At 42.7% G+C, this 27115-nt stretch overlaps 1 protein-coding gene across 29 annotated transcripts in view; it reads right to left on the bottom strand.

Annotated features, from left to right (window-relative positions):
- Window positions 1-27115, bottom strand: part of RBFOX1 (RNA binding fox-1 homolog 1) — a 2117065-nt gene that overhangs the window by 585478 nt on the left and 1504472 nt on the right. For all 29 annotated transcript variants that reach the window (XM_084764427.1, XM_084764407.1, XM_084764449.1 and 26 more), the window contains one exon: window positions 19881-19922. In XM_084764427.1, coding sequence (XP_084620553.1) covers window positions 19881-19922 — 42 coding nt within the window. The remainder of the gene's footprint in view (window positions 1-19880; window positions 19923-27115) is intronic.

Genomic DNA, 27115 nt, shown 5'->3' with positions numbered 1-27115 from the left:
ATTGAGCTAGCTCCATGGCCCCTGAGCCATCCTTTACAGTGTTCTTAAAGGTTGTTTTTAAACTTTATTAATTATTTTGTTATATGATCTGGTAGGTGGGTAGTTGTTGTTATCAAATCTAGAAACTTCCATTTTATTTCTTTAACTTTTTTCTGTCTCATTTTCTCTCTTCCTTTTTATTTGGAAATCCAGTTAATTTTTGCTACAATAATTATATATTATCAAGGGCAACATTTTTTTAATTTGCAGAAATGTTCGTTGTGTGACTATCAGCGTTTGGAATTTCCAGTCCTTTCCTACCTTCATTATTCCCTGCTTCCCTCAGCTTAGCTGCTCTGTTCTGTCTTCACACGTGTGGATTTCGTCACATTCTGCTTGTCACATGTAATTTCAGTTCTAGCATCTCGGTCTAACTCCAGTTTGTAGGTCTCACTTGGCTTTCTAAGTTTCTCCTCTGTGAACTCACATTGATCCTTCCCTGAGAGGCCTTCAGTATTTCATAACAATTACTTTGAATCTCCTGTACATTTTAATTCTTTTGTCTGAGTTGGAGTCGAGGCACTTTTTTTTAAAAATTAACATTCTCCGTTCTTTGAGAGTTTCATACATTTATAGAATATATATTGATGTAGTGATCTAGCACCACCTCCCTCCTAATCCCCTCCCCACCATTTCTCCCTCCCAGTTTCATGTGCTCTTTTTAAAAGTGTTGTTAATAACCCTGAGTGCAGTAAGTACTACCCACACGCACATGAACGTGTAGCCACACACCGAAGAATGAGAATCCTCCTAGCAGCTCTCCCTCCCCCCCCCTTCAACTGCCGATAATAGCTCCTCTGAAAGGGGTGGACCTTGGGGCCCCTCCTCCATCCGGGTTGGACTTTTGACTGGCTTGATCTTGTACAGATCTTGTGCAGGGCAAAACAATTGCTTTGAGTTGGCACCTGCATTGGCCGTGCCATGTCAAACCCTCGCATGTTCTAATTCTAACCTGCAAGTTATCCCATTGTACTGTTTTCTTAATAAGTTTTCTTAAACAGGGAGAAGCTAAATTTCTAGGCATTGCAGGTCATATGGTGTCTTCTGAAACTGATTAGCTCTTTCTTTGCAATACAAAACTAGATGCTGCCAATGAGGAAACAAATGACCATGCTAACCTTCCAATGATACTGGCTGGACTAGTTCACCATGTGAATTGTGTCTTAAGAATGTGGTTGGCCACGCTCTTGCTGCATGTAATCAGTTGAATCTTTCTTTTCTTTTCTGCTGGGTGCCTGCTGGGTACTGTCAAAATGGGCAGGTGCGTGAACTCTGGGACTGTGACGCTGAGCATTGCAATCTGTAGCATGTTTGCTAGACACTGAAGGTTCCTTGAGGCTTGACCATGTTGCCCTCTTTCAAGTGGTAGTTGAGTTTCGTTCTGCAAGGACTTAAAGAGCCTATTCATGTCTTTGAATTCTATCAGCTTTAGCCTTATTTTCTGCTCTATTGGAGGAGGTCTAGTTGGGATGTGACCAGTGTTACAGCCCTAGGGCACAGCTATTGTGAAGGGCATGGATTGGTCATAATTTCTGATGGGCCAGACAATTATGACATTGAGTTTTATATATAACACAAGAACTCAGTCACATATTGCATTTTTCTACCCTTTAAATGGAAATTTAAATTCTCTGTTCATAAATTGTACAAATTGAGGACCCAGGGTAGATGTGGCTGATGGGACAAGGCTAACTGAGTCTTCTCTACTTTTTGTATCAGTGAGAGGGTTGTAGTCATCTTAAAGAGCAATCTGATCTGTGATCTCCAGCATTTGGAGACTAGGTCCCCAGTGGTGACAGTGCTCAGAGAGGTTATAGAGAAGGACATCTCTAGAGGTGGGAACTATTTTAGCCTTAATTTCATGTGGTTTGCATTTTGCCTGTATTGTATGTATGTGCAATACGTGTGCACAGTATCCACAGAGACCAGAAGAGGGTATCTGATCCTCTGGGACAGGAGGTACAGATAGGTGTGAGCTGTCATGTGGATGCTAGACATAATGCCTGGGTTCTCTGAAAGACCAGCTCTTAACCTTTGAGATATCTATCCAGCCTGGAGTTTTGAGAGCTTAAAGCCTTGTCTCAGTTCCACTTAACTCTCTCCTGTTTGGAGTTTTAAGATGTGAATTCTCTGCTTCCTGTTCCTGCCATGGTGCCTGCCTCTTGCTAGAGTTCCCATGCCCTACAATGTTGGGCTCTTATCTCTCTGGAATATGAAGCCTAAATAATCTCTCTTCCTAAAATTGCCTTTGGACATGAAATTTTATCACAGCAACATGAAAGTAACTAATACACGTGTTAACTATTAAAAGTCATATTCATTGATATTCCTTTAGTTCCTTGTAAGGCATAGACACCGGGGAGCCAAACAATGAAGAAGACAAGCATGTTCCAGCCCTAGTGGAATGGAATCTAACAAGAGTGGGAATATGGAAGGCGAAGGGCATGAGCCAACAAACAAGTAGATACACTGGATAATTTACAGAGTTTGGCAAAGTGGCAAAGGTGATAAGGATGCTGACACATGAAGACTGAGAGGGATAGGAGTGCTATTACTAACAATTAGACCAGTTGTAGCAGGAAGATTTCCAGGCAACCCCAGATATATGCTTTCACTAATGGAAAATAAAACTATAAAAGAGATAACATGGTCTTGAAGCTGCTGGAGCAAAGCTGAGCAATCATGTTGATCTCCACTGCGTGCCTGAGGGTAGACTTGGGAAGGAATCCAAAGACATGAGTGAAGCCATAGTGTCATCTCTACAGGAGAGGCAGAGGTGACGAGATGCTGTAGAGGCCGAGACTGCCTTCCTGTCCAGTGTTATCACCTTCTTTAGATGCTATTACAAATAAAGATGGCCAGGGAGGAAGCCCATATTAATGGTTCTGTATGCAAGGGAGAGGTGAGTGAGGATCTGATAAGGTATGAATAAGATATTTCAGTTATATATAAAAAACCTATAGCCTTTGAGACATAAGGGCTGGAAACTCAGGTAACACATGAAAGCTAGGGGAACTTGAACAGTCCCAGTCACTGCTAAGAAGAATAATTTTATCTCCCATTAACAACTCATTTCACATCTAATTCATGTACTCACTGCATCTTGCATGACTATTATAATATTTGATATTCTTTAGCACACTACAAACTTCTTGGAAACAAGATAAGGTCTTCCTTCTTAAAAGTAGCTGTGATGGCTACTTTTAATTGACAGGTTGGAAAAAAGAAGAGCCACTTGAAAATAGAGTCACAATTTCCTGGATCAAATTGGCCTGTAGACATATTTATGGGGGTATTGTCTTAATTGCTAATCGATCCATTCCACTGTTGGCAGCACCATCCCTTAGGCGGAGTCTAGAGCCTTATAAAAGCAAAGAAATCTAGCTGAGAACAGGCAAGCTACCAAGCAAAGATCTATTTGTTTCTCGATGCTTTTGACTGTGCATTTGAGTCCTTGCCTTGACTTCACCTCAGTGATGAATTACAACATGGAACAGTATATCAAATGAACCCTTTCTTCCCTAAGATGCTTTTTTAAAAAGTATCAACAGAAATGAAACTAGGATGCATGCTTACATTAGTGACTCACCAAAAAAAATTTTTTCTCAACCCAATAACACAATGACTGTACAATTCTAATTTTCCCAAACAGAACAGCAGCATACATGGCCAGCATGTGACCTGTCCATAATGTCTATCTTCAACAGTTGAGAACCTTGTTCCTCATGGTTTCAGGGAGATATGCTCACGAAGACTTGCACTCTTTAGTAGGACTCATTTCTCTTATTGCTAGGTGTAGCCAGAGGGCAGCATGACAACATGCTACCGTGGACAAAACTGTCTGTACTCAAAGCTTTCCAAATTCTAAAGTGAGCTCTGCGCATGCCTTTACACCCATTGTCCCTACCTTGACCCCACGTCCTCACACTCCTCATAGTTCTGGGGGTGTCCATCAACATAGAATGTGATAGTTTGGTTCCAATTTCCCCCTGCACCACCTGAGAGCTAAGCAAGACAGGGATTCTGAATCTTATACATGCAAGTGTTGAGGGAGCACACTGTGCATGATGCTCTTAGCCACTTAGAAAATTATATTACCTAGGGCTATGCTCCCAAATCAGTTTATGCAAAGGGAGATGGCTCTGCAGTAGCGTATTTAGGAGCAAATGAACACAGCCAGGTTAATCAGAACCACTTAAATGTTAACTCCACTAACTTGAAAGGAGCTGGATATTTAATACAGACATTTATATTATAAAAAAAAAAGCATGCCTTTGGTGGAAAGTTTTCAAAAGCATACATGCAGTCATGATTAAGGTTGCAACGTCACTGAAAATATGAGTATAGGGATTGTCAGAAAAGTTCAGCCTCGCTGTTGTTATCAGCTGAGCACTCTCAAGCATGCATTCATCTATGCTTGCATGGGTTGTATCCAAGGCAGACAGGGTTTTAGAAATCATAACCTCAAGTTCTATCCAAGAGATCTTCCATACTCTTAAAAGAGGTCTGTAAATGAGATGCCAGGGAGAGTGAAAATGCATCCAGTAGAGCTGGTTTCCTTGTCTGTGAGTGGGACACTATCCCATCAGAAGCTCTGCCTCACTACAGCCTCAGCACATTTTACTTTCTGTTTTGATAGTTTTGCTAAGTTGCCCAGGCGATCTTTGATCTTATGATCATCCTGTGTCAGTGGGTCAAATAGCTGGGATTATAGTTACATGTCAACAGGTCCATCATCACCTAGACTTGGGTTTCGAACCCAAGCAATACAGCTAGGAAGGATTCTGGTAACTAACCCATCACTTGTTTTACTCCTCTGAGAGTTCAGAACCAAGAGAACCATCTTCTTAATGTGTAAGACGTTTAGTCTGGTGCATGTATCCAATGACCATGGGTTTCAGTGTTCTCAGGCCGAGTGTTTCAGAGACCCAAGAATATTTTAATCCTTCCTCCTGCCTCCCATGAGTGGACTGACCTACTTTAATTGTTTAAGGATGTTTGTTTATTATTCCCTGGGTATAGACCACTCAGGTTTCTATTAGAGAGAACACACAAGCTAAGAACACAAACATTGCATGACCTCTATGCACCTGCCTGCTTCCCTTCCTCCTTGCAGCTAAGGACCTGCCTGCCCTGTGCCCACCTCTGCGTGGAATCAGAAAAGGTCGGAATGACAGAAGCAGAGTCAAGAGTGGTGCTTTCAGGGCAACTGGGGGAGACACTGTGCAACGGCATTTCAGTTACACAGAGTGCTGTTTAGTGCTGACAACCAGGTTTGCTGTCCTAAGAGAGAACAGATTTTTAATGTTACTAGCAGAAGCATATAAATCACATGAGATGACGTGAATACCAATTAGCTCCTTTAAGTCATTTCACGATGTACATATATTTCAAAACCCCATAACACAATGTGAATGGACACAATTTTTATTTATTAATGTTTTTTTGTGAATTTATGTATGTATTTGTGTGTGTGCTTATGTGTGTGTGTGCATGTGCATGTGTGTGTGTGCATGCACCCTCCTGTGTAGGCACATGCTTGTAGGAGCCAGAAGCCAACCTTGGCTATTGTCTCTTTATTTCTATCAGCATTCTTTTTTTTTTTTTACAACTAGGTCTCCAGCTAGTCTAGAGCTTACCATGTCAGCTAGACTGACATTCTGGTGAGTCCCAAAGACCTGGATCTTCCTCCTTCAGTACTGCTGGTTCTGAACATGAGCATCACTACACATGGCTTTTTAAAAAGTAGGTTATGGGATATGAAACTTGGGTCCTACTGCTGGCAAGGCAAGTGTTTTTCAATTGAGTTGTCACCTAAGCCCTTGTTTGTGGATGAACAAAGACTTAATAGAATAGTCAGGTCTTAGATCCAGGATAACTAGGTCCCAGAAGCAGGTCCATGGAATAGGTGCGTATCTCGCTGTATAGTGGGTAGGAGGCAGACAGCTGTACAGAAATGATCATGTTGTAAGGAAGATGCCCATGGGTCTTATAAGGCCAAAAGCAGAGTTCAAGGCATCATGGGCAAGTGATGAAACCAAGTGATTTGTCTACTTGACTATTTCTGAGAGGACCTGTGGGCAAAATCTACCTCTTGTTGTATAGGTGCAAAATTCTCAAGTTAGAAATACACACTCAGATATGAAACACTAGGATTTGTACTTCCAAATACCACTTGCTCACTCATTTGGAAGTGGATCTAAACGAGGCTCCATGTAGAATGGGCCTTCCAGAGATGGAGTGAACACAAGCCTGGCATTCACATAAATATCCTTTCATCAGCCCTCCACAAGCCAATAAAGAATCCACTAAGTCCATGTGACCTGTTGGATGCTAGGGTTAAATACTAGGCACCAACACAATGATTTTTGCCTTCAAGAGTGCATATCTTTTAAAAACAGATTAAGACAAATGTACAGACAAATAACCTATAACCACTACTTGTTATATTCTTATCAGTAAAGCAATAAGGTAGCCTGTATACAAGTACACAGAATAACAAACTGTAAAGCACTGAGGATTGTTTATTTGGTTTTATTTATTTATTTATTTATTTATTTATTTATTTATTTATTTTGGTTTACCATCTCCACAAGACCAAACATGGATTTTCTAGGACTGCTATAAGGAAATACCACTGGGATATAAACAGAAGAAATTATCTCTTTAGAGTTCTAAAGAAAGGTGAATAGAGATATAAAGACAGATTTCCCAGGACCTCTCTCCCTACGTCCTCAGATCATGGTCATCCCTCTCAGTATTTCTCTGCCTCGGTCTTTCTGTCTCTGTTTCTCTGTCTGTCTCTGTCCCTGTCTTTGTCTCTCTGTCTCTTTCTGTGTCTGTCTCTGTCTCTCTGTCTCTGTCTGTCTCTGTTTCTCTCTATCTCCACCTGTCTGTCTGTCTCTGTTTCTGTCTGTCTCTGTCTGTCTCTGTTTCTCTCTCTCTCTCTCTCTCTCTCTCTCTCTCTCTCTCTCTCTCTCTCTCCTGTGTGTGTGTGTGTGTGTGTGTGTGTTTACCTGCCCCCTAATCATCTTCTCCCATAATGACATCAGTCATATTAGACTGGGTCAAATACTATGTCTTCACTTTAGTCATATCTATGGACCCCTGTCTTCAAGCACCATCCTATTCTGGAATATTGGAGGTTTGGACTGTACCATATGACTTTCTGGCAATGCCATGGTTAAAACTGGAATACCCTGACAAGCTTATCCTTCAAGCATTCAGTGGTCACTGTGCTGTTTTGAAGGCTTTAGGGGTGGAACCTTGAAGCAAAAGTAGGTCACTAGGCGTGAGCCTTTGAAGGTTATACCCATGTCTAGTTTGTGACAACAGCTGTGTTCATTGGCCTGTGGTCATGCTAGGAATCACCAGCAGACACTCATGCAGTCAGAAACTAAGCTGTTGAGACACACCTCCCTCTCCATGATGAGCTGAAATCCCTCTTTAAAAAATGAAGGTTAGCTTTAATTTTTTAAAATTTTTTCTCCTTTATTAATTTATTCTTGTTACATCTCAATGGTTATCCCATCCCTTGTATCCTCCCATTCTTCCCTCCCTCCCATTTTCCCCTTATTCCCCTCCCCTATGACAGTTCCTCAGGGGGATTACCTCCCCCTGTATATGTTCATAGGGTATCAAGTCTCTTCTTGGTAACCTGCTGTCCTTCCTCTGAGTGCCACCAGGTCTCCCCCTCCAGGGGACATGGTCAAAGGTGAGGCACCAGAGTATGTGAGAAAGTAGTATCCCACTCTCCACTCTACTGTGGAGAGTGTTCTGTCCATTTACTAGATCTGGGTAGGGGTTTAAGGTTTACCGCCTGTATTGTCCTTGGCTGGTGCCTTAGTTTGAGTGGGACCCCTGAGCCCACATCTGCCTATCATAATGTTCTACTTGTAGGTTTCTAGGACCCTCTGGATCCTTCTACTTTGCCATTTTCCCATGCTTCTCTCATCTAGAGTCCCAATAGAATGTTCTCCCCTCTGTCTCAGTTTCCTGGTAAGTGAAGGCTTTTGTGGGACATGCCCCTTGGGCTAGTGTGCAGATATAAGTGAGTATATACCATTTGAGTGTTTTTGCTTCTGGATTAACTCACTCATTATGATCATTTCTAGCTCAATCCATTTATCCACAAATTTCGGGAATTCCTTGTTTTTAATAGCTGAATAGTATTCCATAGTGTATATGTACCACAGTTTCTTTATCCATTCTTCTACTGATGGACACTTAGGTTGTTTCCATGTTCTGGCTATTATGAATAAGGCTGCTATGAACATGGTTGAGCAAATTTTCTTGTTGTGTGCTGGAGCATCTTCTGGGTATATTCCAAGGAGTGGAATAGCTGGGTCTTGAGGAAGCCCTATTCCCATTTTTCTGAGATAGCACCAGATAGATTTCCAAAGTGGCGGTACTAGTTTGCATTCCCACCAGCAATGAAGGAGTGTTCCTCTCTCCCCTCATCCTCGCCAGCATGTGGTGTCGCTTGAATTTTTAATCTTAGCCATTCTGATGGGTGTAAGATGGAATCTCAGAGCTTTAATTAATTGGTATAAAATTTTGTATATTGATGCAAACCATTGTCATGTCAAATAATAGTTTAATTTTATCACAAGAATATATAGCCTATGTCTAATAGATATATATGATTCTATAGCTGTATGTAAGTTAAAATAGTTAAACAGAGTCTTCAAAAGCCTCAGAGACCTACAGAATATGACATTTAAGGTGTTTTCATTACCCTAATGATTCTTTGACAAGACAAGTTAACTCCTGGCATCACGCAGCCTACCTCAATGAAGATGATCAACATCGAAGAACCTCCTTATGGAGTTGGCTTCAAATGTGGCAAACAAGCCACTGGGCAAAATGTCCTCATTCCTTCCACAGACAGAATTCTGCCTAAAAATGGGCCATCTTAGATGCAGGCAGAGCCAACGGCTGAACTCTGCCAAGACAGGATAAGCAAGTCCTCAATAGTTCTCGCCTGTCAAATATGTCTAGCAGAGATAATGGGCAAGAAGTCGAAAGATGATGCTCCAGTGTTATAGAGTGTTGCATGATTGGTCAGGCAGTAAACTGTCTCAGTCATTTTTTCATTTTGAGAGCTGTTAACCTGCACTTCTGGGTCACTCAGGCATTTAACTCTTATTTCTTCTCAAGTCCTTGGTGGGGTTGAAGACCAGATAGTTTAGTCTTACAATCAAGTCTAGTTGGTTAGAGGATAAGATCTTTTTAGATCAAGATAGATGATTTAAGTTAATAGAGATGAAATAGGATAGATATTGATTTTCATTCAGAAACTTGGACCCAACAAAGTAGGAAGGATGGTTGCTTCAGGCTTGACAAATGCAAATGGCCAAATCACTACGATTGTACATTTATATAACTCATGATTGTCTCGTGGTTCTTCCTGCTGTACGTAGTTTGTCTTATTCATGTGCAGTAATATAAATGTACGTGTTAAAAAAGAAACATAACAAAATAATGTTAAAAAAGAAACAAATAGCAAAAAAGAAACAAATAGCAAAGAAGAAGAAGAAGAAGAAGAAGAAGAAGAAGAAGAAGAAGAAGAAGAAGAAGAAGAAAACAAACCTTTGTTTTTGCAATTTGTGTGTGTTAAGTGTTTAGGTCACAATGACATAAGAGTAACTAACCAAAGGAGACACAACTCAGCTCATAGTAGCATGAAAATCCAATATCTACAGAGTGATGCTAAAACATCAAAATATTTCACCTCCTGAGCTTTAAAATCAATATTCTCAATTCTCATGCTCAATATGCCACCTCAGAAGCAGGTTAGGAATCGATGTGCTCTTGGTCCATTTCTAGTTAGTCCCAAGTCACAGTCAGGCTCAGAAAATTGTGCTTTTTGCAAAAACTCAAGGTGGTAGTCAGTGGTGGCCAACTATGAAGGACTGCCTGCTCAGAGTGGCATAAGGCAATCTCATATAGTCCATCAATTATCTGTAAAGAATTGGGTAGTCATAATGCCCATGTACATTACTGGACTTGCACAGGAGAACAACAGTGCTACAAGGACCCTGAAATCAACCCTGACGCCCCCCCTCCAGGACTCATGCCCCCCTGTAGGATCGGATAAGTGTTGACAAAACACTGCACAGGCACCAAGCTGACAGCTCTTTGCCACAGAAGTGGGTCAGATGAGACAAATCTCTCCACTCCATGCATGGCATCAGCTCTTATCTCCATCCTCCTGCTGCCAACACCAGAAGGCACTGGCGATGCCCAGAGGCATCGGGGAAGCATAGCAGGATGTGACGAAGAACCAGCTTTTAACAAGCCTTTCCCCCAAACCCTCAGCTCTGCAATTCTCCAACTTTGCCTGTCTCCCCAGTGTATCAGTGGGGATTCTTTGATCACAGGAAAAAAGGAATGGGTTCTGACTAACTTCAGCAGAAATAGAGATCACTCAAAGATACAAGGTAGCTCAAGGGAGACGGGTGAGTGGATAATCAGGCTTAAGGACATAAAGAGAGGAATCAGGGAGGATCTAGGATGGGGCCCTGGGAATCTCCTCTCTGCTCAGTTCTGCAAGGGTATCCCCACAGAAATGAATCCACTCCTGATCACTTTCAATCCCACTATTTCTTTCCTACTTTTTATCACTATGCTCAATATCCAATGGCCCAGAAACAAGAATCCAATTGGTCAACCTTGGCCACATCTCTGTCCATCAGCTAGAGATTTAGCTGATTTCTCTTTCCTCTAAGACCCATTAAGACATAACGAGGAGTTGAAGTAACCCTAAATGGACAATATGGCGCTGGCCACCTCAGGGTAAAAGAGGTTTAATGATCAGAGTTGACATATTCTAAAAATCACCTGGGAAGCAAGTTTCAATGAGGGATAGCTTAGGCTAGTTGGCCCGTGGGCAACTCTTGAGGGTATTGTCTTGATTGGGTTCACTGATGTGGGAAGATTCCATCCACTTGGGGAACTCAGTTTCTATGTTTGGGGCCTTGACTGCATGAAAGCTTGAAAATAGATTTATTGATTTATTTCTGCTCTTGGTATGATAAGCTATTTCAGGTCTCTACTGCCTTAACTTCCCTGAGTTTGTGAAATAAAACAAACTCTTTCTCCTCTAAGTTATTTTTTTAATCACAGCAATCAAAGAAGAAACCATTAACATGGCTGCTGTGCATGATGTACACAAAGATCCAGCCTAAATAAGGGAAAATTACCGTATATTCCAGCATATAAGATGACCCCCAACTTTAACTTTTCCAGTTAAAATATAGTGTTTGCAGCCTGAGTCTGCTAGACATGGTGTGCATTGGAAGAGGAGTAATCTTATATGGTAAGTACCATTCCCTTCACTCACGGTATTACTACAATGGTTACTCTGGCTCCAGGCTCTCTGGGTCTTCAAGAGCTGAAGAGCTGCACACAAAGATATCCTGCCAACGGTGGCAAAATAGTAATGGAAACTATTCCAGAGCAAGATAATGAGAACTGGGCTCTTTAAATGAAATAAAAGTTTATTTACTTTTTAGGGTTTCCTTTATGGGGGCCAGGAGAAGGAGGATTTGGCTGCTCAGGGGCATAGCACAGGTAGTTCATGGTTTTGATGGACAAATATGAATTACGTAATCCTTTCCCCACTGTGCATGTACTTTCCCATGACTAATATGAATTTAATAATGTGCCCCTACAATTAGACATGGGTGTAAGATGCTAAATAGGTATATTCATCCTCAAAGTTCACTGGATGACACAGCTTGCCTTACTGTACTTGCACCCAAAACTGGTTCAGATTGGATTTGCCACTTGCCTTCCTTTCCAATATATGCTCTAGGGCATGATTAAATGAAAACTTACACTAAAAGGGAGTCACCAAGTGGCTGAGAAGAGGTAATTTATTTCTTTGTTTAAGGTGGAGTATATGTAAGGCCCTATGCAGGCAGTGGACCTAGGCTACCACATGGGCCTAAGCTGCTCTTCCTATGCCTGTGCACTGAAACCCAATAGCTCATCTCCTCTTTCAAAGTAGGGACAGCTACCGCTGCCCTTCTGTCCCCTGCTCTGGCAAGACTCTCCCCCCCCCCAAGGGAATGGTATTCAAAACTCTAAGGAACAGAACAGGAAGACAAGTTCTCATGAGGCATCAGTCAACGAAATGAAGAGATCCGTGACAAAGTGAAATGTCAGCATTGTTAGCAGTTTTGCTTGGAGCTTTTTGGTGCGGATTTAATAATAAAATAAGAAGCACGACAGGTTTGACCCTGGGAATGGATCTGACTGCTGGAAAGATGAGCTCAGATGAATGCAAGGGATACAGGGAGAGAGATTACTTCAGAGTTTTCCTAGGGCATCAGTGTCGAAACAGTCACCAAAGCTGAAGAAGCAGAAACTAATGAACACATGTCCTCCAAAGTGGAAGCCAGGTGGCAGACATCTGAAGTTCACAGTGAAGATGGGAATATAAAGTCTGTCATCAATTCCTGGATTTCTTGATCCCTTCTTTTGTGTTCTTCAGTTCCTGTTCCAGCCAGAGTCAGGGAACCCTGGAGAGGTGAAAGGAGGGATGCAGAATGCAAAGTTTTGTGAAGGCAGCATTTTTGTTTCGGACATTTTTACGTGTGTATGGATACCTAGTTTCGGGGGAGGGGAAGAGCGGCCTTTAGAGATGACCTGAGGCAGCTGCATGGAATGTATGCAGGTTCTGTCAGGAGAGAGCTTATTATGTGGGGGACAAATCCCTTCTGCTTGGAGAAACCCACAAAGATGGCACCATTAGTTGGATAATACTGAAGCAAACAGATATTTGCCAGGTGTGTGTGTGTGTGTGTGTGTGTGTGTGTGTTTGTGTGTGTGCTGTGCAGGAACACACACACACACACACACACGCACACGCACACGCACACGCACACATGCACACAGAGGAATATATGTGTGATCTCTGTATAGAGTTAGGGATGCTGACATTACAGATTTCAAATCTGTGTTCTCAATGCCCTTGCAGCAAATCTCCAACTGCCCCTAATTTCTGATTTCAAGTGCACCAAGTCTGTGCTAGTCACTGAAGTCTGGCTTCAGCCAATCCTTTGGATGTTAATGTAAAAAATAGGAGTCAAAAACCATTCCAGAAGACAGGAACATCTAAGGAAGCAAGCAGTCAAAGCTTTCCCAAAGCACACCTGGATGGACAAAATGCCTTGGTGGATAAAATCTCATTCTGTTCAAGCCTGATACGCCAAGGCTGATGCTCAGAACCCATGCTAGAAACAAAGAGTTGATTCCCTGAAGCTGCCCTCTGACCTCTACACGCGCTGTGGTATATGTGTACCCATGCTCACATACACACATTACAAAAAGACAGACTAACAGATAAGTAAAATGCATACATATGTGATGACTGTAATAATTAGTGTCAATTAACACTGATGATTTCAGGCAATAGCACGTATATGTGACAAATGTCACACTCCTTGTGGAGTCTCACAGATTGCTGAATGGAAGATCCAAAGTCATCCGGGATCAATTTGCCCTTCTCTTGGAGATTGATGGAGTATTGAGTTATTAAGGGTTCAACATCAAAGCCATCACAGTTTTCTGTCCGAAGCCCCTGTCTCAGCTTGTCGCATGGGAATGGGGGAAGACAGCTCACGAAAAGATTTTTAAAGGAAGGGATTACTTTAAAAGCAATACAGAAATGTCTCCAACATTTATTTTAATATAAATTTAGTAACATGCGTTCAGTTTGTGGATCTTACATGTGAATCTAAGGCCTTTTATTTGTAGGATTTCTCTGCAGATGGAAGCCTCTCAATAGCCTCTATCGGTGAACTTCACTAATGTTTCTGTCTCCACAAGGCAGCCAACTGTGGCTCAGGGTTTGTTCTAACAAATAAAATTTTATTGAAACGCAGCCTCAACCGTTTTCTTTGTAATTGGCTGTTTTCGTATACAATGGCATTGCTATATAGTTGCTACGGTGACCTTATTGACTGCAATAGGTTAACATTTACCTGGCCCCAACTTTGTGACCCACCCCCAAACTTTGCATCGCTCCTTATTTTATGTATGTGTGTCTTTGAATATAGTCAGGAGCACATGTATGAGTACATAGATGTGTGCCCACATGCATGTACACATGAATACATCCATGTGAAGGCCTGAAGACAATGTCAGGCGTCATCCTCAATAATGTCATCTATTTCCTTTGAGACAGGATATTTTATGAGCTTAAAGGCACTGTGCTTCTGGGATCCTCCTCCAGCACCAGAATTAAGGTGTTTGACCCTCACAGCTGCTATCCAGCTCACGGCATCACGGCTGTAAGCCCAGCGCTTTACCGTAGACTTATTTCCTAGGGCCACTGCTTCTCTTCAGACTTTGCTTAGGGTAGAATCTGAACACAAAGACACATCTCAGAGACATTCTGGCTGCCAACTATCTCTGGGCTTCTGCTTCACATACCCCCCCCCACCATGTACCCCACACCCCACGCCCCCACTAATACTCTCCCGTCCTCTGGCCCATAGCTAATTGAACTAATTTTTGAGGCTTGCTTTCATAGAGTGTTTCCAAAGCATTTAACTTCGTTTTCATAGAAACAGCTCTTTTTCTTACTGCACTCATTTTTCATCAGTTTACATAATATTGCACTAAATAATGTAATTACAATAACAAGCGCAGCTGGCAGAGGTGGCTCTGGGAACACATACAACCGACTGTTGGCAAGCAGACACCATGGCGGGTGCAGAGAAAGGTAAACTCGTACACAGCACACTCAGCCCGGGACATCACGGCCCCCACTAATGTGACGTCTAAAGGCATTGGGCACTCACTCCACTACACATTAACCTCCCAAGTTTCACAAGTGGGGGTCAGTAAGAAAAGATGCTCCCACCTTTGCCTCTCTGCATAGCATGGGCTCATACGGCATTTGCCAGTTTCGCAGGGACTTTGGAGAGGGTTATTTGACAAATGTGTGTCTTTTCTTGCTAGTCTGCAAGGTATCAGGGTATGAGAAATGTATTGGTTTTATTACGGCATTACATCTCCACTCTGCAGACAGTGACTGGCATCTGGTTCACACTCGAAAATAGTTCCTGAATAAATAACTGGATGGAGGCAGGCTTTCTGACAATGAGCTACTCAGAAACTACAGACGAGAAAATATAGCTTTGGAAGGAGTCACGGGGCTTTACAGTTCCTTCTCTGCTCCCCTAAGAATAGCCAAGGGATCCATGGATGTTGAAAGAGGAAGGCTGAGGTGAGACTCTCATTCTGATAGCTCAATTCCAGGCAGTCTACAAGATTCATTCTCTGATGCCTGGATGAAGGCAATGGGTTTATGCCAAGAAGATCATTAGCAATTTGCATTTCTGCAAGCCACATCACTCTTGTATCTTGCAGAAGCGAGAAACTCGCTTCTTCTAACTGGCAAATTAAATATTGATAATGCAGATAGGCTGTGTGATGTCGTTTCACAAGGCTGGCGCCCCGATTTCCACGTTCCTAAACCGTCAGCCATGCGCAGTCACCTACCACCAGCTTTGTCATAACTCTTGGCAATCAGTAACATTGTGTAGCTCACATTTACCTTGAAAGCAACTCATTTTTAACCTAAATGGATGCATTTCCCAAGGAAACCTGGCATTGCCACTGCAAACAGAAAACCAATATCAGTAACTGCAAATGCAGTTTATAAAAAGAAAGAAAGAAAAGGAAAAAAAAAACCAGAGCTACTGAAAGTTAACAATGATTGAAAGTGTTTGCTATCCAAGCACTTGCTCTGTGCACTTCATTGCATTCGCTGCTTCACCTTGGCACACACGGCCTCTTCTGCTTGGTCCTCAGCCTTTGGTGCTGTTTTCAGAGAGGTGGAGCCTTTAATATATTGAGCCTGGTTCTGGGATGTAATCACACTCTGGCCTTTCAAATATTTGCAAGCCCCCATCTTTGTGACCCCCAAATTTTGCTGAAGGGCAGGGCTTGAGATCTATAGGCTAGCCATTCCTAGCTGGAGAGCTCTCTGCTTTCTGATACACTTAAATGTAACAGCAGCAGGTCACACAAGTAGCTCTGTCACCATGCTTTGCCTGCCACTATAGACTGCATCCCCTGAATCATAAGCCAAAAATAAACCCTCCCTTAGGTTGTTTCCTGTCAAAAACTCAGTCATATATAAGAGAAAAGTAATAATACAGCTGCACACCCTTGCATGTATGCATGCACACACATGCACAGATGGGCCTCATTAAATTTGTGCAATTATTGTCTCCAATAGACCACATAAGGAACTGGAAGTGCAGAGGATTTAAAAATCATGCAGGATGTCACAAATTCACAAACCCTGCAAGGTTTAGAATTATTACACTGGGCCTGGCTCTAGGCCCCTAATTCTTGACTGCTACATTTTGCAAACAATGCTTTTGAAGTCTGCATAGACGCTCAGGCTGCTGCAGGCTTTAAGCCTGAGGCACACTCCCTCTCCTTATAAAGAAAGCTTAGAAAGTGTTACAGCCTTGCGAAATCTCTTTTAGTTTAAACTACGACTTCCTCATCGACATAAAAAGGATTGAGAGAGAATTGAAAAAGGAATAACTTTTTCTCTAAATGATTCACTCTTTCTGAAAGACTTGATGCTTGGCTCTCTGAAAATTTTATTCCACAGGGTGAGCACTCCACAGGTGAGGAAACACTAGGCTACAGATTCAGTGTGACACATAGTTCCCAGGATCCTTTGCTCAGTTCTCATCCCTGGGTTGAGAAGATAAGCCTTACTGTCCTCAGTAAGCAATGTCTCATTTTCCATCGTAATACGCAACCTCTTGACATAAAGGTAGAGTCTAAGGGTTTTTCTTATATTATCTGAGAGGATCAAAGTGAAACTCATCCAGAGGCCTAAGAAGGTACAATATATAATTAATATAATATAATATAATATAATATAATATAATATAATATATATTAGAGAGTGGTTTAATTTGCATAATCACTAAAGAGGAAGGAAAGTGAGGAAGAGGGGAGAAGAGGAGGAAAAGAGGGAGGAGGAAGAGGGAAAAAGCAGTAGGGAGAAGAAGAGGAAGAAAAGCAGTAGGGGAGGAAGAAGAAAAAGAAGAAGAGGCGGAGGGAGAGGAGGGGGGGGAAGAGGGGGAGAGAAGGAAGGAACAGAAGGGATACAGCCGATATATGGTGGATTTTGTCAGCCAGAATAGAGAGAGATAGAGGGACAGAGTGCAAATAGACAAGATAGAGGAAAATGTCTGCACATGATTGAGCTGTCACAATTTAGAGCAGAGTATGTTGACCCAAACCCGTAACTTCCAGCACTGCTGAGGCAGAGGCAACAGGACTACCAAATGTTCAAAGACAGCCTGGGGTACGTAGTGAAGTTTGGGTCCAGCCTGACCTACAAGCTGAAATGCTGACCCAAAGCAATTGCGAAGGCTTAAGAAAATGGTTCAATTCACAAGCCTTGTAAGCAAGAGGATCTGAATTCCATCCCAAGAATCCAGGTTCAAAAAGCAGGGGATTGTAGAGGATTTGTGATCCTAGTGTGCTTGGGAGGCAGAAACGGGAACATCCCTGGGAGTAGCTGGCCAGCCAGCCTAGCTTACTGGTTAAGCATCAAGCCAATGATTACAAAAGCAACATATGATACCTGAGGAATGACAGCCAAGAAACAGTCTTGGCTGCCACATACATGCGTACCTCACCCTGGGACCCACCACACAAAACAGTGAGATACCGAACAGTGCACTAAAACCTGAAAGAGGTCCCCTGAGTCAAATGCAAAGAGAAAAAAAAATCAATGCTTTCTCTTGGTGTCAAAACTGAACTGTTCAAATGTTCATTTTATCAACTGCAAAGGGGGCAGTCATTGACTTAAAACACGACTTAGCTTAACATTCTAAAACCAGAGCTCAAACAATACAGCGGCCATTTGTGATGTCAGAAGTGGGCTTGTGGGGAGGTTTCCTGGGCCCCACCTGGATCCCAGCTCCATGTTGCATCATATGGCCTATCTAACTTTAATTTGTCTATCAACTGGTTAATAAGGACACCCCACTCACTTCTAAGCTGCACCCTATGGACAATGTCTCCATCGAACCGTCAACCTCTCAAGCTGCAGACAAGTCCTTCTTTGTCTTCTTCACCATTAAATTTCCAAGGCAACATCATTTACAAAAGAGCTCAGCATCCCATGAATGCTGAGGACTGTGCCAAGGCCTCCTGGAGACACACGCATCCGTTGCTCGTTATCTAGAACTGACCTACTTCTGGCCATCCTCCTCCACCAAAACAAGAGAGAAAAAAAAATCAGAAATCCCAATGCATTATTTACTAGGATAAACCAGCCATTCGGGCCGCCGAGAGGAAACAGTAGCAGAGCTCAGCAAATGCCGTTGAAAAGATTGGAGACAGTTGTCTCAGGGGGCCCAGGGTAGCCTCAAAATTGCCGGTAGCCAAGGATGACCTTGAGTTTCTGATCTTCCACCTCCACCTCCTGAGTGCTAGAATCCTAGGTAAGTGGTACCACACCTAGTTTATGCCACGCAAGGCTTCACACATGCCGGGAAAGGGAGCTACCACTGAACAACACGCTCAGCCAACAAATGTCTCGCTGGCTGTCTCATGCTGAAACTGCACTGATGTTAAGAAGAAATGTGGACTGAGATGAAATATTAATCGAGGTCTGAGTGGGACATTTTACAAAACGTATACACATAACCAGAGAAGGAAGCTTGGGACGCCATCTCAGTTTTGTACAGGCAGATTCATTGTTTGATATAGGATTTAAAAACCAGATGACAAAAGCAATTGGAAAACAGAAAGAACATGAGGAATCCTGGCCACCTGAAGATTACGGCTCAGCAACGTCCTTGGATGTAGCTAGAGCTTTAAGCTCATTTACTGCAGCATTCTGCTCAAACATTTTGGACCACCACGGTCCCCAGACCACTTCCTCAAATACTCCCATGCTTCAAAAAGCCAAAGATTCCTTTAGTTTTCATAGCAATCTGGAAACAAAGGTAAGTCACATGGTCCAGTAAAAAATGGCAAGTCCTCAGCAGTGACATCAAAAAATGGCCAGCTATCACCTTAAATTCTGTCCCCACATATAAGCATGCTTAAAAAACAAAAGGGGCAGGGGCACACAGAAGCAGGAGATACAGATATTTCATAAAACTCCACACAAGATCATTCCAGTAAGGATGCAAAACCAAGACATGTGAGGCGAGAACGGTGTCACTGATTAAAAGAGAATTTCTCTCCTTTCCCAAGGAAAACTTCATGCATCTGATACATTTGAATCTGGGGACTTGTTTTTAAGTAAGAAAACAACCTGTGAAGTTTAGTATTCTGGCTTCATTGCTCCAGCATACAAATGATACCAAGGTCTAAAGTCTATGGATAACTCAAAATCTCCTGGAAAAAAAAAAGGCCTGATAAGCTGTGGCTCACCAAGCCCTGCCCATCGTAAAAGTGCATTTTAGTCACTCAGCAAACAGCTGGGAATTCGCATCAGAAGGGCAGCAAGGTGTCCTCTTGACCTTTGTGATTACCTAGACCTCATGTTGTACATAAAAAGAGCCGAATGATGTCAAACAAATTCCACAAGAGAAGTATTTATCGCCAAATCTAAATCAAAAAATCCATATATACTATAATGGCACTTCAAAGGAAGATCTACTGAATTTACCAGCTCAATCAATATGAAATTAGCTGGGATAAATATTGCCCGCTCTACCCGTCTTGAGATGAAGCCTGCTATTTAGACTCTAGGTCTTGAAAGAGACAAGGGAAACTTTACTTATCACACAGAAACAGGAAGCAGGAGCCTGTCACAAACAGGTTACACCTACCCGCAGCTGCTCTCTTTCACAATTCATCTGTTGCCTCAAAACCTGCAGAAGAAAAAAAAAGGGGGGAGAATGTCAGAAGGTTCTGTTGAAACAGCAGCGTAAAAGCACGGGGTTTGGGGTGGGGCTCCATGGCATCCCTGGAAGGCACATAAATGCTGGCTGTGCTTGCCAAAGTGGGATGGCTCAGTGGATAAAGGCATTTGCCTTCAAGCTGTAGAGCCTGTACTCAGTCCCCAGAACGCACATGGTGAGAGCAGAAGATCAATTCTGACAAATGATCTACAGGTGGGCATGGCATGCCCATATATATGTATGTGTATGTGCACACACAATAGATTATGAAACGTAAAAATTTTGAAACAAATAAGGGAGAAGATTGAAGAATATTCCTGACATCAATCTCAGGCCTCCACAGACACACACAGAGACACACACACAGACACACACACATACAAACATAGAAACACACACACACATCTCCACACATATATATGTGAACACATAAGCAGACACGTGCATCTCTACATACAGGAATACCCACATATATGTGAACACATAAACACACATGTACATATATGAACACACAGGCATACTTGTGCATCTCCATACACAAGGATGCCCAGATACATGTGATCACATAAGCACACATATGCATTGACATGCACAGGTGGGCTCACAGTAGCACATATAAATATCTCATCTATACACATAGACAGGGAAAGAAGAGAGGAAGGCAGAAGAGAAAGAGTTGCATTTCATGGCTGGGCTCAAAGAAGACCCAGAATTAATTGTAAATATTACATTTTCTCTAGGTTCAGACAGTTGACTGGTCACTATTGTTCTGCATTGGACAATGTAGAAATATCTAGCAATGAGGAGCGGTATTCTAAAGGAAATGTTTCAGGGGTGCAGGAGTAGGGGGCACCAGTCTAAAGAGCACAAGGGTTTGCTTCTTTGTGTGCAGACCCCTCCAGTCCTGTTTAAGAGGTAGACACATTCTTCCTTAACGCTGTCTTAGGTTGGGTGTGACATGGCAATAACCAATGAGGTGTCTTCCCCACTGCCCAGCGGTGACTATTATTATCTGCATGCCCTGGGAAACAGGTCGCGTTTCATCAGTTCTCTATTACTTTTGTTTGTGCAAGCGCTTCCCCTCTAAATTCTACCCTAGCCTTCTCTTCTCTTGCTATTTTGAGACTGATCTCACTAAATCGCTCAGCCTTGAGCACAATATGCTGCCCAAGCAGCCTTCAACTTGTGATCCTCCTACCTCAGCCTCCCGAGAGATACTGGGATGACAGACGGGGCTTGATGGTCCAGCCTAACCAGATGGACAGACTGCCTGGGGATGGGAGTTAGACAGACTGCCTGGGGAAGGATTCTGAGAGCAGGTCTTAGAGCAGGGGAGGAGAGCCTGTTCAATTTTTGATATCTGTCACCATTCCAAGAACGAAGCTTTGGTAGTCCTCCCTGCCAAACACTGGTGGGTGCTTTGTGCCTGACCAGTGTGCTCCTCCTCCCAGCCAAGGGGGCTTCGTTAGAGTGACGTCATGATTTGTTATCCAAGCAGGCAAAGCAGGGTGCATTAGCAGGAGACGACCAGCGAGGTATTCAGATTTAACTGATTACACAGAGGTCAAAGAGGGAGAGAGATGCAACTTGGGAACACTGGCTGCCATGGTCCTTTAGCACAGATGAGGATTGATGGATAAGGCCTCAATGCAAATGGCCAAAGTGAAACTAAGTTTGCATTATTGACAGCTTACACTGTCTTTTTCTATTTTCTGTAAGCCAGTGTAAAATCTCTTAACTCCAAGCCCTTGACAGGGTACCCGGAGCTCCTTGAAACTTTACTGAAGGATGAGAAGCTTTAGCAAACCAACGCTTGATGTATATTTTATGTGTTTTGTCCTGAGTTTCTTTTTCACTTGCTCTAAAATAAAAACAAAAATAAGGATGTTTGCTTCAGATAGACCTGAGCCTGACTGAAGTCTATAGATGGAAGTGCTCTCATAGCCCCTTCACCTGGAAAATTACCCCTGAGAAGATGTCTTTTGGTTGTGTTTGCTTTCTGTCGTTGTGGTTGTTGCTACTGTGGTCCTTATTTTGAAACAGAGTCTCACATATCCCAGGCCAGCCTTGAACTAGCTATACAGCCAACAGTGATTCTGAGGTCTTGATCTTCCTCCATCTACCTTCTGACGGCTGGGAACACAGCTGCGTACCACCAGGCTCCGTTTCTGTGGTGCTGGGGATCACACCTAGGATTTGTGCATTAGTATTAGAGAGGCATTCCAGCAACTGATGTCACTTGCCTCTCCATCCTCAGTCCCTGGGCTCAGTTCTTGGCAATCATAAGAAAGACGGACAGAAAGAAAGGAGGGAAACTGACTCATATGTGGGTCTTAATTAACCACAACACTATTTATGAAATATATATATTATAATGTATGAAAAAAAATCACAGTTCGAAAAACAATACAAATGAGAAATATGCCCAAAACTCACTTCAGCTTATGAGAAAAAAGCTACAAAAATGTACAAATGTTAAGGTTCCCATTATCTGCCAAAAGTATAGTTCAATTGGTCATTAAAGAGGAAAAAAGTAAGGAGGAAACGATTGAGAAGAAATTTTCCAAATTATTAAAAAGTAAAGGAGTATAGCCAGATAAATAAATTGAAATTCTCGAATTGAATTATACTTGAAATAGGCACTTTAGATTATATCTCTATAAACCGTTAAGAAGAAAGATGGGAAAATCCTCAGGCAGGAGAGACACACAGTGTAGGAGACTGAGGAGTGGCGGTGTCTGCTCTAAGGCTGCAGGTTCCCACTTAACAGCAAACAGAGACCAGGAGAGGACACACTGAGGAAGCATCGCCCAAGGTGTCTGGTTAGACTGAAGTGTAATAGGGACCAAAGTCCGAATCTGAAATACTTTCCACCCTCATATTGTCTCTTGGCAGCTGATCTAGGATCCAAGACAACCCAGAACTTAGCAATGAATGATCACGGACAGACAGCCAAGTCCTGGGAGACCTTAGGAATGAGTGCCCACGGACAGATGGCCGAGTCCCAGGAGAAGTTTGCTAAGGTGTATCTTGAGGATTCTTAATCGCAGAAAGTGGAGATTCCCCCTTTCTGTTTCCTTTCCTCCCTCCCTCCCTCCCAACCACTCTCTCACACCGCTGCCTATTTCTGAGTCTGAGAAATCCCAGGCTGTGTCCAACCAGAGCTGTGGGGAAGACAAAAGAGCCCACCTTCAGGACATGAAGAGCTGTGCTCCTAAGAGGCACTGCCTCCTCCTTGCTTTTCCTGCCATTACATTGTAGTTTGAGTAGGAAATGTTTTTAGTAGGGTCTTGTGTTTGAGCACTTGGTCTCCAGATGGTGGTGCCCCTTCAGGAGGTTAGGGGACCTTTGAGAGTGAAATATTGTTGGAGGAAACACAATTTGGGGAGGGCTTTGAGGCTTTACAGCATGGCCCCATTTCCTGCTCTTTCTCTCCACGACCAGTGTAGTGTGTCAATGAAATAAGATTGGATGAAAATAGGATTAGTGCATCTTGCTCCTTCTGCAATGTCTTCCCTGCCATGGGGGACTGTGCTCCTTCTGAACTGTAAGCCAAAACAAAGACTTTTCTCCTCTAACTTGCGTTTATCAGGGTAATTTTATTACAGCGACAGAAAAGTAGCGAACATGCTGTGTCCACTATGAGCAGAAAAACGAAAGATACAAGAGCTGAATGTCCCAATGAGTGGGGAAAGATATAAGCCCACAAGCTCAAGAAGTTTGTTAAATTCCAAAAGAGTTAAACTAAATAAAAATCCACACCCAAAAAAGCCTCATGACAAAAATTGCTGGAAGCTGGGCAGGGGAGACGGCTCCGTGGGTGAGAACCCACATATTTCCTCACAAAGACTGTGTCAGCCTGCTCGGTGCCTACACAGGTCTGAACCAGATGTGGCCCCAGAGCTGAGAGAGAAACCAGCTATGCCCCCATCTCTAACCCAGGATTTACCTCCACTGATACCCACTGGTTGGAAAATGTTGTTTTCTCCATGGAGTCACACTGGATACACAACCCTCACGAAAGAGCCAGCCCCATGCCAAGCAGTAGATGGCTAACACAAAGTGAACCCAATGGTATTTTCAGAGGTTTTTGTCTCACAGTTATTTGTCTGGTATTTCTGGGGGGGGGGGAGGGTTGTCCGTTTGTTTGTTTTTCTCCCTTAAAGATCTTATCTTACATGCTATACTTTACAATTTTGTTTAAATTCCGTGTGTGTCTCAGAATCTGTATGTGCTTCTTGAGTTTTTTTGTTTTTGTTTTTTGTTTTTGTTTGTTTTTAAGCTCTCTTTTCCCCTGTTTGTTTATTGTGTCCCATTATGGTTTGTTTTATTTGTTTAATTTGTTTTATTTTGTTATTTTTTTAGGTGACTGTTTGTATTCTAATGAGAATGAAAGAAAGATTTATAGATTTGGGTAGATGGATTGGGAAGTGGGGAGCATCTGTGGGAGTTGGGTGAGGGGAACCATAACCACAAAATACTGTATGCATAAAAAACCCTTCTATTCAAAATTACAGTGTAAAAAAGAGTTCTTGCTGCTCACGCATGGATAAAAACTTGAGCTCAGATCCCACATAACCTCACCTTTGTGTGGCTGTGTTTACATGTGTCCCAGCACTATCCCTGAGGGAGGCAGAGGCATAGCTGGGACTTAATGGGTAAAGTCTATCTTCAGATTCAGGCAGAGATCTTGCCTTAAGGGTATAAGGTCAAGAATAATAGACAAAGACAATCAAAATCTTTCTCTGGCCTCTGTGCATGTGCATGCACACAGAGGAGCGCCTGCGCATGCACGTACACACACACACACACACACACACACACACACACACACCCCCCACATCTCTTTCCTTCCTCCCTCCCCCCCCCCCCCCCCGATCTCCCTCCTTCCCTCTCTATTTCTCTGTATCTCACATAAGCATACACATCTCTCTCTGTGTCTCTGTCTCTGTCTCTGTTTCTCTGTCTCTGTCTGTCTGTTTCTCTTTACACACACACACACACACACACACACACACACACACACACACACGAGCACATACACACTCACATAAAGAATTTGATGGGAACTTATTGAAAACCTTTGAAAAAAAACATAGGCAAATGTTTTAAATGTACAAGGCAGTAATTGTCCAGATAAATATAGAGTTTTCACTTAAACAAATGATACAAATAAAAACAAGGGACTGAGATGGCTAAGGGAGCTTGCTGCTCGTCTAGAGGTCAGAGTTCCCAGGGCCCATGGCTGCTAACACAGAACTGCCTGGAACTCCAGTCCTATAAGACCTGCCGGGCTCTTCTGGCTGCAGTGAGCACCTGTGTTCCTGTAAACATACATGTGCCGTGCAAACACAAATCATTTTTAAAAAATCTTTTAAAACTCCACAAATAAAGACAAAACTAAGGAAACTATAGAAAATCACCATGTTTTATTGCTGAAATAACTTCTTATCCACAGCTTAAATTCAATGAGAGGGCTGGGGGCAGGTATGGTTCAGCGGCAGAACTCTTGTAGAGTGTATGTGAGGCCCTACAGTCCACCTTCAGCAATATAAACATAAACCAAGACAAAATATAAAAGTAACTAAAACTTGTCACCGCCAACAGACCTGCCTCGCACATGTGATGCAGGAAGTAAGTTTTCTGGAGAGCAGAGGTAACCTAAAGCGGATGTGAAACAAAACTTAGGACGATGGACAGAAAGATTACGTTGCCTATAAATATAAATTGAAACACAAGTCTAGGGGCTGCGGAGGTGGTTCACGGTTACGTGTGCTTCCTGAGCTTGCACAGCATCCCAGCAATGTTCCTGGTACCCATGTCACGTGCCTCTCAGCTCTGGGGTCCAATACTGTCTTCTGGCCTCTGCAGGCACGGCACCCAGGTGGCTTGCACTCAACCAGAGCTCCTACATACATACACATAAAGGAAAAAAAAAACCCATGAAAACAAAACCCAAGTCTGCTGCTTTTGACATCACTGAGGTATATGTAGTGATGTCCGTTTGAGAAATGAAGTTTCTGGGAGCTTCTTATGTAAATTTTCTATCCTGTCAGCTTAAAAACAAAGAGAAGATGGTGTGGAGACGGAGAGAAATGTGCCTGGATTCCCCCATCTCCAATGAGATAAAATTAACACATGTAGTTGATGGTTGTTGTATATAAACAGTGGAATCATCATCGTAATCAAGCTAATTGAGATGGGTGTTAAGGCTCCTGCACTCATGTGAAGTCGAGAAAAACTGATTCTCTGTAGACTGGGAGAGACGGATGTATCACAGCTCTTAGAGTAACAATAAACTATGCAACCCAACCCCCAATAAAAGGAAACCAAAAATGTGGTACACCCCAAGCAAATGATGTTAGAGTAATTGAGTGTGCACACACAGGCATGTCCATATACATATTCAAAGGGACTCTGACCCAAACCTCACACTTCATACAAACTTCCACTAGGCCACAGATTCTAAATGAAGACCATAAAATGACACGGGCAGTGTGTGGAAGGAGCTGCTAATAGTTTCTTAATGCTGGTGTACAGTTCTCGAGTTACCCTCTATGACAGGTGGTACATCCATAATCAGAAGACAGATTCCTATCAAGGCTTTACAGTTTCTGTAAACTTTTGTGGCCCTTGAGTTAGCTTTCATCTGTACCAATGCTATATAACAGGACTAGTAACTTTAGGTTTTGTCTCTGAAAAAAATAATAACAAAGGTCTGCCAGGCAGATCCCAGCCTACCCCACGCAAGGCAAAGCCATGCCACAATGTTTTTCTTATGGACCTTAGTAAGAGCAGAATTCAACCATAGTGATGTAAATAAAAAAGTAAACACCCGCATTTTAAATGATGCTACTAAAGAAACAGACCTGGGGTGGTAGTAGGGACAACGCATGTTTTCTCATGAGCGGACACAGTTTGTTTTGTTTAAACCATCCTTTGAGGCTTCCCTTGTTCAATCCGTATGTCGCTCACAGAATCCTATCTCCCCACTCCAGCCCAGTTCTATAAGTTGTATATCTCCTACAGTATGTTCCACTACGACCCATGATGGTCTACACCCATCAGACATTATCTGGGTTGGAAGTTAGTGTAACTGGTCTCTTGGAGAGCCAACTAACTTGCATCTCTGACTTCTATGCACACGTGCTGGGGGACCTGTT

This window comes from Acomys minous (assembly GCF_964271855.1).
Source record: "Acomys minous genome assembly, chromosome: 16".
Classification (NCBI taxonomy): domain Eukaryota; kingdom Metazoa; phylum Chordata; class Mammalia; order Rodentia; family Muridae; genus Acomys; species Acomys minous.
Note: the sequence above shows the minus strand (reverse complement) of the source record. Positions and strands in the feature narration are given on the sequence as shown.